General features: G+C 43.6%; 1 protein-coding gene across 2 annotated transcripts in view; it reads left to right on the top strand.

The window, feature by feature from the left end:
* Window positions 1-12,473, top strand: part of FER1L6 (fer-1 like family member 6) — a 121,714-nt gene that overhangs the window by 96,246 nt on the left and 12,995 nt on the right. For both annotated transcript variants that reach the window (XM_081873946.1, XM_081873945.1), the window contains exons 31-36: window positions 971-1,096; window positions 2,415-2,542; window positions 6,986-7,156; window positions 8,299-8,459; window positions 10,143-10,285; window positions 11,296-11,384. In XM_081873946.1, coding sequence (XP_081730072.1) covers window positions 971-1,096; window positions 2,415-2,542; window positions 6,986-7,156; window positions 8,299-8,459; window positions 10,143-10,285; window positions 11,296-11,384 — 818 coding nt within the window. The remainder of the gene's footprint in view (window positions 1-970; window positions 1,097-2,414; window positions 2,543-6,985; window positions 7,157-8,298; window positions 8,460-10,142; window positions 10,286-11,295; window positions 11,385-12,473) is intronic.

Raw genomic sequence — 12,473 nt, 5'->3', positions numbered from 1 at the left:
TTGAAATGTTAAAAATTAAGATTCTTGTTACACCTTAATCTGTCAACGCCAAAAGAACCAAGCTGTGGCAATGTATTCAGGCCACATTCACACAATACATTTAAAACACCATTATGCCACTTTAAATAGTCATAGCTTACCACCCAAAGAATCCTGGGAGCTTTAGTTTGTTAAGGGTGCTCAGAGATGTTAAGCAACCCCTATTTCCCTCACAGAGCCACAACTACAGAGGTGTTTAACCACCCATCCCTCCTCTCAGGGAAGTCTGGAAATGGTAGTTCTGGGAGAGGAATAGGGGTCTCCCCAAAACTCTTGGGAGTACAGTGGTACCTTGGTTCTCAAACTTAATTTGTTCCAGAAGTCCGTTCCAAAACCAAAGTGTTCCAAAACCAAGGTGCGCTTTCCCATAGAAAGTAATGCAAAATGGATTAATCCGTTCCATACTTCTAAAAACACCTAAAACAGCAATTTAACATGAATTTTACTATCTAATGAGACCATTGGTCCATAAAATGAAAGCAATAAACAGTGTACTGCAGTCACACAATCAATCAGTAGCTGAACTGGGTTCCACACAGTCACAAAAACAAACAAACAAAGCCGCAAAAACCAAAACACAAAATAAATAGCAAAATCTGATGGACCTCAGCGTAACACTCAAAGCAGAACTGTGGCACTCAAAACGGAAGCGTAACACTCAAAACAGAACACGTTCGGCTTCTGAAAAAAGTTCGCAAACAGGAACACTTACTTCCAGGTTTGCAGTGTTTGGGTTCCAAGTTGTTTGAGTACCAAGGCTTTTGAGAACCTAGGTATCACTGTAATAGCATGTGATCCTTTTTTATTTTTTAGATAAGTATTGAATGCATTTGTAAACAAAAAAACCCACTGCAAACATGGCATTATGTCTGCATCTGCTGATTTTGGTTTGGCACTAGGAATGATCAATATCCATGCTGTGTATTAACAGGGCTGTTTCTGCATATACAAAAGTCCAGAAGACAGCTGCTCAGGAGACGGAGGCCAGCCAAGAATCTTGCAGGGCATCCCTCCCAACCACTCGGTGAAAGTTCTCATCAGAGTATACGTTGTCGCAGTAAGTATAACAGATGGTTCTGTTAGGTGCCGAGTCTGGGGCCCAAGCCTTGAACAACAGGCAGCACCTGACAGGGGTGGGGTCAAGCCATGACACGCTCAATGAAGTCAAGCACTGCATTGGCCAGACTCTAGCTACCTGCCAAAATGGCAGGTAGGCTGGAGCCTTGGTCAGTGCAGTGCATCATCTGGGATTACAGAGGTACCTCTGGTTGTGAACGGGATCCATTCCGGAGCCCCGTTTTCAACCTGAAAGGAACGCAACCCGCATCTGCGCATGAGTGGGTTGCAATTCGCCGCTTCTGCGCATGTGCATGACTTTGTTTTGCACGTCTGCGCATGCACGAGTGGCGAAACCTGGAAGTAACCCTTTCCTGTACTTCCGGGTCACCGCGGGACGCAGCCTGAAAAAACGTATCATGAAGCAAACGTAACATGAAGTATGACTGTATTTATTGGTTTTACTTCCCTATAAAACTATTACAAAATAGTATGAATTAAGCACAGCTCAGTCTGTAGAGCGTGAGACTCTTTTAGTCTCAGGGACGTGGGTTTGAGCCCTGCGTTGGGCAAAAGATTCCCACATTGTAAGGCGTTGGGCCTATAGCTGGATTTAGGTTTGATGAGGCCCTAAGCTACTGAAGGTAATGGGGCCCTTTATATGTCCAGCTGTCCTTTGTCAACAACAAATTGTCACTGTTTTTGTGTGTTTAATATATGCTGTATGGTAATTTATGGACCTAATAGGTATCTAAAGCCACTTGCCACTGTTGCTGTATGTAGGTTTTATTTTCTTTGTTTTTTATCTTATATTTTGGAAATGTACATCCAGGTGTTGGTTTTTTTCCGTTAAAGTTTTTCGGAGCCCCCAAGAGAGTGGTGCCCTAAGCTATAGTTTGTTTAGCTTATACGTAAATCCAGCACTGGTTGGGCTAGAAAATGACCCTCGTGGTCCCTTCCAATTCTACAAGTCTATTATTCTAAGTATAAATACAAATTGGCACCACTACCCCTGCCCTGGAACAGTATTTCAGGATTCACATAACAATTCTTCAAAACACAGTATAATCTACAAACAGAATTAAGAATCTTCTATTTAACGTAATATTTTATCTACCAGTCATTGTTTTGTTTTTTTAATAATCTATAATTAACATAGAATGGGTTGGTCTTCTTAGGGGAAAATAGGATCAATGGAGAAAGATTTAACTAAATTAATTCAGAAAAATGAAATAATTAACGGAGTCACTTGGTGGTTTTTTTACTCTAGATTGGCTATATAGTTTGGGATGTATTAATAATTTTTTCTCTTGTTGTAGGCATTTAATCTTAGTCCAGCTGATCCAGATGGCAAATCAGATCCTTATATTGTGCTTAGGTTGGGAAAAACAGAAATCAAAGACAGAGACAATTATATTCCGAAGCAGCTGAACCCAATTTTTGGAAGGTGAGTTTATTTTAAATTGCGTGATGTTCCAGATGTCATGAATTAGCTGCAGACAATTTCTCCCCCCGTTATTTAGGACAAAGTGCATTTGTTAAACATTGATGCATGTCTCTTTAGACGCTTTGTAAATTACTGATTAAATTCTTGACAATGTGTCACATTGTCTAATTGCAAATTATTCGGCTTTCAAGTTCATCCAGCGTTTCCCCAAATAAGTTTTTTGTTGCTTCATCTCTTCTCATGCAATAGCACCAATGACCTTGACCACCATCGTCACCAAGGATGTAAGCCAAGCCTGCTGCGACTATCATATAACTAAAATGTTTAGGCCAGGTTTGCATTAGAATTGCATCGCATTTCAATCAGGATACAATTTTTTATCCAGTCTACAGGGGTTGCTTTGGTCATGTAATAGGAAATAGGAAACCAAAGATATTTGTACACAGGAGAAATGATAGTTATTTCAACATATCCATGTATTCAGTCCGCATGCTAATGGCTAATGCAGGAAACTGTCAGTCTGTTAGCTGATATTAATAAGCTGCGGTCTTATTCCTTGCATTACTCAGGGGGTCAGCAACACGGTGTCAGAGATCCTTCCTTTTTTTGTATATAATTTTTTATTAGTTTTCCATTTAATAATATACAATCATATCACTGTTATCCACTTTACCTCTCTGGCTCTTTATTTTATTTTTTTATAATAATTTTTATTAAATTTAACAATCCAATCAAATCACATTAAATATTCCAATTTATACAAATATATATCATGAAGTCCAAATATTTTGCCAAATTATAATTTTTTGTTGTGGGTTCCCATGCTTCAAGTTCAATAGGGTCCAATCATCTCATATTTCTACTGCTTTGAGTGTCCACTAGTCCCTTCCTTAAATCTTCTTTGTTATTATCCTTCCCTCCCGTCTCATGGCTTTCAAAATCAACCTTTATATCATTGCATTTCATACGTTTTCCAATTCTAGTTTCACTCTTTACAAAAATACATTAAAATTTAGGTTAAAATAAAAAGGGAGAAAGTTTCTCATTACGAGTCTTCAGACAACCCTGCTTCTTGTTGTTGTTGTTGTTGTTTAGTCGTTTAGTCGTGTCCAACTCTTCATGACCCCATGGACCAGAGCACGCCAGGCACTCCTGTCTTCCACTGCCTCCTGCAGTTTGGTCAAACTCATGCTGGTAGCTTCAAGAACACTGTCCAACCATCTTGTCCTTGTCATCCCCTTCTCCTTGTGCCCTCCATCTTTCTCAACATCAGGGTCTTTTCCAGGGAGTCTTCTCTTCTCATGAGGTGGCCAAAGTATTGGAGCCTCAGCTTCAGGATCTGTCCTTCCAGTGAGCACTCAGGGCTGATTTCCTTAAGAATGGATAGGTTTGATCTTCTTGCAGTCCATGGGACTCTCAAGAGTCTCCTCCAGCACCATAATTCAAAAGCATCAATTCTTCGGCGATCAGCCTTCTTTATGGTCCAGCTCTCACTTCCATACGTCACTACAAGGAAAACCATGGCTTTAACTATACAGACCTTTGTTGGCAAGGTGATGTTTCTGCTTTTTAAGATGCTTTTTAAGACAACCCTGCTAGTGATGTTAATTGCTTACAGTAATCTTTCAAATATCGTATAAATTTACTGCAGTCCTTTTGGAATACTTGATCATTCTGGTTTTGGATTTTTCCTGTCAGCTTCGCCATTTCTGCAAAGTCCACCATCTTCATCTGCCACTCTTCTTTCGTTGGTACTTCTTGCTGTTTCCATTTTTGAGCTAAAAGAATTCTTGCCGCTGTTGTTGCATACATAAACAGTCTTTTATCGTCCCTTGGTATCTCTTCACCCACTATACCCAATAAAAAGGCTTCTGGTTTCTTAACAAAAGTATTTTTAAACATTTTCTTTAACTCAGGTGTCAGAGAACCTTCCAGTACCTCTTATGGGACCCGTGAAAGTTCTTGTAAATATCTGCTCAAAAATCCACAATCTACGAGAGACTATTTGATCATCCTGCTCTAAGTTCCGGCTTAGTGTCTCTTACATTGCACATGCCCAATTATTTCAGCAGATATCAGGACTGGGCCACCCACCCTCCCCTCTTCTTTCTTTTCAGAACACAGGAGAGGTGCAAATAATTTCTGTCCAGTGCCAGATTACCACATAGGCACTGGCCTATAGGCACCACAACTTTTAGGGGACCTGCGACAACAGATCACAATAATACTGATTAGATCTTGAAAGAAAATCACCATCTCAAGCTTCCGTAGCTTTTTGTTTAATAATATGATATGTTAGTTTGTTTAATAATTGTTAATGTTTCTTTCATGTAATAAAATTGGTTTATTAAAGTTGTCGGCAGGGATAATAAAAAATAGGTGGGACGCAGGAGGCTCTGTAGTCTAAACAACTGAGTCTCTTGGGCTTGCCAATCAGAAGGTCAGCGGTTCGAATCCCCCAGACAGGGTGAGCTCCTGTTGCTCGGTCCCAGCTCCTGCCAACCTAGCAGTTCGAAAGCACGCCAAAAAGTGCAAGTAGATAAATAGGTACTGCTCCGGCAGGAAGGTAAACGGCGGTTCCGTGCGCTGCTCTGGTTCGCCAGAAGTGGCTTAGTCATGCTGGCCACATGACCCAGAAGCTGTACGCTGGCTCCCTTAGCCAATAAAGCAAGATGAGCGCCGCAACCCCAGAGTCGTCTGTGACTGGACTTAACCATCAGGGGTCCTTTACCTTTAAAATAAAAAAATGCATTTAGGAGATAATTGTGATGGGCCCCCCAAGATTTTCTTGAAAGACCTACACTGGCTCCCAGCACATTTCCGAGCACAATTCAAAGTGTTGGTGCTGACCTTTGAAGCCCTAAACGGCTTCGGTCCAGTATACCTGAAGGAGCGCCTCCACCCCATTGTTCTGCCTGGACACTGAGGTCCAGCACCGAGGGCCTTCTGGCAGTTCCCTCATTGTGAGAAGCAAAGCTACAGGGAACCAGGCAGAGGGCCTTCTTGGTAGTGGCACCCGCCCTGTGGAATACCCTCCCACTAGATGTCAAAATATAAACAACTACCTGACATTCAGAAGACATCTGAAGGAAGCCCTGTTCAGGGAAGTTTTTAATGTGTGACATTTTAATATATTTTTAATCTTTGTTGGAAGCCGCCCAAAGTGGCTGGGGAAACCCAGCCAGATGGGTGGAGTGCAAATAGTAATTATTATTATTATTATTATTATTATTATTATTATTATTATTATTATTTTATTTTATTCGACACTGTTTCTGTTGGCAACCAAGGGGGTAGCTAATGTGAGTTTCTTTTTTCCAGTGATGGGGTGTGTGTGTGGACATGCCTTTACCATTTTGTGATCCCCTTCCATTTCCTTCTCTATTTGATGTGTCAGCCATGTTGCATCATTCCATACACACACCACCAAAACAGCCGTTTGGGATTTGTTCGATTTTTTTTTTAGCTGTGGGTAGCCTGTTTTGACCCAAGATAATCATTATAAGAACTTGATAACATTTGGAAATTGGTCCCTGTTTGCTTGCTTTTCTCTTTCTTCTCTGTCTCATTCTACATGTGTATTTTAAGATTGTAAGATTGAGGGCAAGAACTTTTGCAGGTGGGTGGAGAGGATATTGATCTGTAAGCTTTTCTGGCAGCATTTCCAGTTTTTGAGAGGGATATAAATGCTTTGAATTAAAAACAAAATCCATAGAACATAGAACTTGCTGGAGTGGATAGAGATGCCTCGTATGTATGTAGAGAAAGAAAATTCAAGAAGGTGAATTTCGTAACTGATGTCCAGATTAAACCAAACAGATGGGGAAGCCTAGTTTAGTCACATTTTCAGCTATAATAGAAAATGAGTGTTGGTCTCACATTTCAATACAGTGGTACCTTGGGTTAAGTACTTAATTCGTTCCGGAGGTCCGTTCTTAACCTGAAACTGTTCTTAACCTGAAGCACCACTTTAGCTAATGGGGCCTTCCACTGCTGCTGCACTGCCGGAGCACGATGTCTGTTCTCATCCTGAAGCAAAGTTCTTAACCCGAGGTACTATTTCTGGGTTAGCAGAGTCTGTAACCTGAAGCGTATATAACCTGAAGTGTATGTAACCCGAGGTACCACTGTACTGGGAAAATTTAACTAATAGCTGGCTGTAACACAGACATGCACCCTGCAGAAGAAGACTATTGGTTCAGGGGTTGTTGTTTTTCTGGGGTGGCCAGAAAAATAATCATTCCAAGGATAATTTTTCAAAAGTTTTCCATCTCTAATTTTTTGTGATGGCCTTTTTGGGTTAAACTCTCAAACCTGTGCTATGTTCCTATAACTTTAACACCCCACTCCTGAGCCACTTCATTCCAAATTAAGTCCCATTGATTTCAGCGAGACTTCTCTGAAAGCAAACATGACACAATTTTACCAATATTTTTGCCGTAGGTCGTTTGAAATCCAGGCAACTTTCCCTAAGGAATCTCTGCTTTCAGTGTTGATCTACGACCATGACATGATTGGTTCTGATGACCTCATTGGAGAAACAAAAATCGATTTGGAAAACCGTTTTTACAGCAGACATCGAGCTACCTGTGGGTTGCAAAGCCAATATGAAATGTAAGCTTCTTTCCAGACACAAGGTCTCTGTAACTGATCAACAGCCTGTGAAGTTTCAGAAAACTCCTAATGTAGAGATGGTGAACTTCCAGGCCTTGGGCTGGATTCTACTTGCAGTTGAATTTCGTTCATCAGTCTGCATTCCTTCCTGCCCATCAGCTGTTCAAAATGGAGCAGCTGAGAAGGAAAAGAGATTTGGTGTTGTACAAAGTGTGCACAAAGATAAGCTGCAGAAGATCAAGATGAGTGGGGGGATGTCTTAGCCGAAAGACGAATCTGCGTTCCTTGCAAACATGCAAAAACTTGCCCATTCAAATTGCATACAACATTTCAGATGCAGTTGCAGTTTTTGCAGTTTAGATGCGCATTTGCATTATTTGCAATTACAGAGCTGACCCACTGAAACCAATGGACCCAAGTTAACCATGTCCATTATTTTCAGTGGTTGCAAGGTTTTTAGCTGGGGCAATCAGAATAAGGTCCACTATTTGACTGCTGATTCAGGACCCTAAACTGTGTTTTAAATTATTGACTTTTTATTTTGTTCTGTGTATATCACAATGTTCGTTTGTTGCCATGGCCGATGGCTGATGCAAATAATGTTTGCTTTATTCATTCATTCATTCATTCATTCATTCATTCATTGGATCTGCTTTGAGTAGAACTTAGCTGGATGCAGCCTTAAAGTTCTTTTTGCCATTCGCACAGTCAAGCCAGATAAAGGGCATTGGACAGCTTTTATTACAAATGTTGTGTTAAAAAGAAAAGTCAATTGAGAAAACGAAAGGTGAAACTTGAGTGGCGTTTCTAAGAATTGAATATATGCACTGCTTTCTATGCTTTGTGTGTGCCTTTGTGTGTGAGTCTGGGTATATTTTAACCATGTGTTATAGTCTGCTGTCACAATGGGAAGACATCCCTCCACCTAAACAGCTGACCACCAGACTAATGTAGTCCACAGCCTGGAAAAAAGGTTCTCTGTCTCTGTTCTAATAGGAACTAGACATTCTTATGGCCAGGTAGTATTCTAGAGCTCATCAAAATTGAATAGTGCCTTGGCAGGAAATGAGCTCTGTTCTGAAAGGAATGTTGGCTTTTAGAAACTGCTCCATCCGTCCAAAACCATCTTCTCTCATTCGCAGTGAAGGGTATAATGCCTGGCGAGATGCCACCAAGCCAACCGAGATCTTGACCAAGCTCTGCAAAGATAACAAGCTGAGCGGGCCCTACATGCAACCTGGGAAGATACAAGTAGGCGACAAGGTCTTTACAGGGCAGACGGTCTTCCAGGCAGATGAGAATGGTAACTGTGCTGAATAGTGGTCTTTACAGTCTGATCTGCTGAACCTCAAATGTTTTTCATAAAGCACTAACAAAGCTGGCTCTGCATTAACATACCCTCCAAGTGTCCCAATTTTCCAGGGATGCTCCTGGAATTACAAAAGCTACAGTGGCGTCACAACAGGTCGGCATGGGGGGCAGTGCGCCCTGGGTTCCACATCTGGGAGGGTGACAAGGAAGCACCCTGCAGGGTGTTTGCCCTGCCACCCCGGCCCAGACGCAGTGGCGCAAACTGCCATTGCGCCGCTGCAGCCTCATATGGAGGATCCTCCGTTCGCGGCTTCAGCCACGAGCAGAGGATCCCGGTGCCGGTGGCAAACCGCTATGTACAGCACATGTGCTGCGTCGCATACATGCACTGTATGTAATGATGCCGCACATGCGCTGTACATAGCAGTCTGCCACAGGCGCCGCTCAAGCACCGTACGGATGGCGATGGGATCCCTCCGTCGCTGCTACAGCTGTGAACATAGGATCCTCCGTTCGCAGCCGCAGCAGGAAGCAGAGGATCCTGGCACCGTCCGCACGGTGCTGGAGCGGTGCCGCCGGCAAACTGCTATGTACAACGCATGTGCAGCGTCGCTACGTACAGTGCATGCGTCGTACGTAGTGACGCCGCACATGCACCCTATGTAGCGATACCCCAGGTATCACGAAGCCTTCATTCGCCCCTGGAAAGCTATCCCAGCTTCTGATTTGATGATGATGATGATGATGATGATGATGATGATGATGATGATAATAATAATAATAATAATAATAATAATAAATTTATACCCTGCCCATCTGGCTGAGTTTCCCCAGCCACTCTGGGCGGCTCCCAATTGAGTGTTAAAAACAGTACAGCATTAAATATTAAAAACTTCCCTAAACAGGGCTGCCTTCAGACGTCTTTTAAAGATAAGATAGCTGCTTATTTCCTTCACAATTGAAGGGAGGGCTTTCCACAGGGCAGGTGCCACTACCGAGAAGGCCCTCTGCCTGATTCCCTGTAACCTCACTTCTCACAATGAGGGAACCGCCAGAAGGCCCTTGGCGCTAGATCTCAGTGTCCAGGCTGAACGATGGGGGTGGAGACGCTACTTCAGATATACAGGACTGAGGCCATTTAGGGCTTTAAAGGTCAGCACCAACACTTTGAATTGTGCTTGGAAACGTACTGGGAGCCAATGCAGATCTCTCAGGACCAGTGTTATGTGGTCCTGGCGGCTGCTCCCAGTCACCAGTCTAGCTGCCGCATTCGGGATTAATTGCAGTTTCAAGGTCACCTTCAAAGGTAGCCCCATGTAGAGTGCATTGCAGTAGTCCAAGCGGAAGACAACTAGAGCATGCACCACTCTGGCGAGACAGTCTGCGGGCAGGTAGGGTCCTGGAATGTCCCTGTTTCAGCAGTCAGTGTTGCCGCTGCCGAGCTCAGGGAAGAGGATGGGCCAATGCATGTCCCAAGCAGTGGCGGCTGCAAGGGAGCATTGCCTCTCCATGGCTGCTGCTGCCGGCCTCCTCCCTTGGGCAGCTCTTAGCAGCTGCTGAAGAGAGGAAGAGGAGGAGGAGGAGGAGGAGGAGGAGGAGATGCCGTTGCCACTGCTGCCAATGCCCAGCCTTGCTTGATGCGACAGCTCGTTTTGTGCTCTCCTGTCTTTTGCAGAGGAGCCAGTGGAATCCTATGAACACCTTGCTCTGAAGGTTTTGCGTTCCTGGAACGACATCCCTGGGGTTGGATGCAAGCTGGTGCCCGAACACATTGAGACACGGCCCTTATACCACAAAGATAAGCCCGGCATGGAACAGGTAAATGCTTTAGGCTAGATAAATGGCAAAAAAAGGAAATCATGGAAAGCTGGGTGGTTCCAGGCTGTTGCTATCTTCAGCCAGGATTGAGTCACATACAGGCCCATCCAGGCTGGGCAATTATACTTAATTTGGAGTTAATGGCATGTCTCTGAATCCCACTTGCTGAGAGTCACAAGTGTTCCCACTTGTTGTGCTCAAGTCCTGCTTATGAGCTTCCCATATAGGTATCAAGTTGCCCTAGGGGACGCAGATGGCGCTGTGGTCTAAACCACTGAGCCTCTTGGGATTGCCGATCCAAAGGTCAGCGGTTCAAATCCCCGCAACGGGGTGAGCTCCCATTACTCTGTCCCAGCTCCTACCAACCTAGCAATTCGAAAGCACGCCAGTGCAAGTAGATAAATAGGTACTGCTGCGGCAGGAAGGTAAATGGTGTTTCCTTGTGCTCTGGTTTCCATCACGGTGTCACGTTGCACCAGAAGCGGTTTAGCCATGCTGGCCACATGACCCAGAAAGTTGTCTGTGGACAAATGCCAGCTCCCTTGGCCTGAAAGTGAGATGAGTGCCGCAACCCCATAGTCGCTTTTGACTGGACTTAACCGTCCAGGGGTCCTTTACCTTTACCTTTTTTTATCAAGTTGCCCATTGTGAGAAAAGGATGCTGAACTAGAAGGGTTCGATCCAGCAGAGCTCTTCTTGTATTCTTATGCAGCAGTGGCTCAAGCTTTAGTACAGGCATAGGCAAACTCGGCCCTCCAGATGTTTTGAGACTACAATTCCCATCATACCTGACCACTAGTCCTGTTAGCTAGGGATGATGGGAGTTGTAGTCCCAAAACATCTGGAGGGTCGAGTTTCCCTATGCCTGCATTAGTAGATGCAGGGTTGTCTGGAATTAGCTATGCAGATGAAGGGTAGTATACACATTTTAATAATAATAATAAGTCTTGCTATTCTATAACTGAATTTGCACCTCATTCGCCTGCATTCTCTTGTTTTCTTTCCTGAAGGGCCGTGTGCAGATGTGGGTGGACATGTTTCCAAAGGATATGCCTCTCCCAGGGCCGCCGGTTGACATTTCACCCAGAAAACCCAAAGGGTAATTCATTACACGTTCCCCTCTGCCTGCAAATATACATTCCCTAGCTTTTTGTTAATACTATTGCATCTTCCTAGGGTTGTGTAAACTGGTTGTCATGCAGCTTAAAACCTCGAGGAACTGGAACATCCTTTTCGTTTGCAATAATCTCCCTTCTGCTTTCTATCCCTTATCAGCAATCTTTAAAAACCCTTTTTTTATATATAAAGCCTTGTAGGAAAAATGAAATTTGCAAAACACTTATTTATTAACAAAGGCAACTGCACAAGAAGTAGCTGTGGGAGCTTATAAAAACTGGGCTGGAGGCAAGACAGGCAGAATGGTTTGAGAATGGTTTCACTTCCCATTGAGAACCCAAACTTTTTTGTTTCTGGGGTCCAATGGCAGGGAGTTTGGCAGTTCTCCCCAGCTCAGACCATTAAGCAGTGGGTCTCCCCTACCCCTGTGAGCCAACTTTTGCAGGTGGAAGTGGAGCAATCTATTAATCCCCTGATGCCTCAATGCATGGTCAGCTGATCGTTGGGGCTTGCAAAGCGCCATGCATGGAGCTTTCAGTGCCTGCATAGCACTGTTCATGGAACTATGCAAGCTCTGATAATTAGATGATCATCTGCATGGGAAAAGAAGGATTGCCTGATACAGTTTTGACTTCAGGTGATTGAGCGGTGGGCGGGCTGTTAGTTAAAGGTGTGACAATTCCAGGCTCTGCATCAACAGTGAATGAGCATCAACAGAAACCGTTGTACACCAACGGTTGTACAAAGGAATCTAGAACGGTTCCTCAATTAACTTTCCTCACTTATTTCCAATCTTCAGCAGCTGTGCTTCAGCTGCTTCCCACCTCTAGATACTTGAGGGGCCATGTTTCTTGGGCCCCCTGAAAAGCTGGAGGTGCTCATGTTTATCCCATTGTTCTCACTGGTCAAAGAGGTTCTGCAGGTTTTCAAAACCGTAGAATTTTTTCCCCCCATAATTGTTTTCTTTTAATATTTGTTGCTCATTAACTGCACTATTACCCAAATGGTAAAGCTGGAGTCTATTGCAACAAAGTTTGCAGATTTGCCAATTGCCCCTTATTTGTCAGAAGTC

Source organism: Podarcis erhardii (assembly GCF_964252035.2).
Source record: "Podarcis erhardii genome assembly, chromosome: 8".
NCBI classification, from domain to species: domain Eukaryota; kingdom Metazoa; phylum Chordata; class Lepidosauria; order Squamata; family Lacertidae; genus Podarcis; species Podarcis erhardii.
This window is presented reverse-complemented; position numbering and strand designations above follow the sequence as displayed.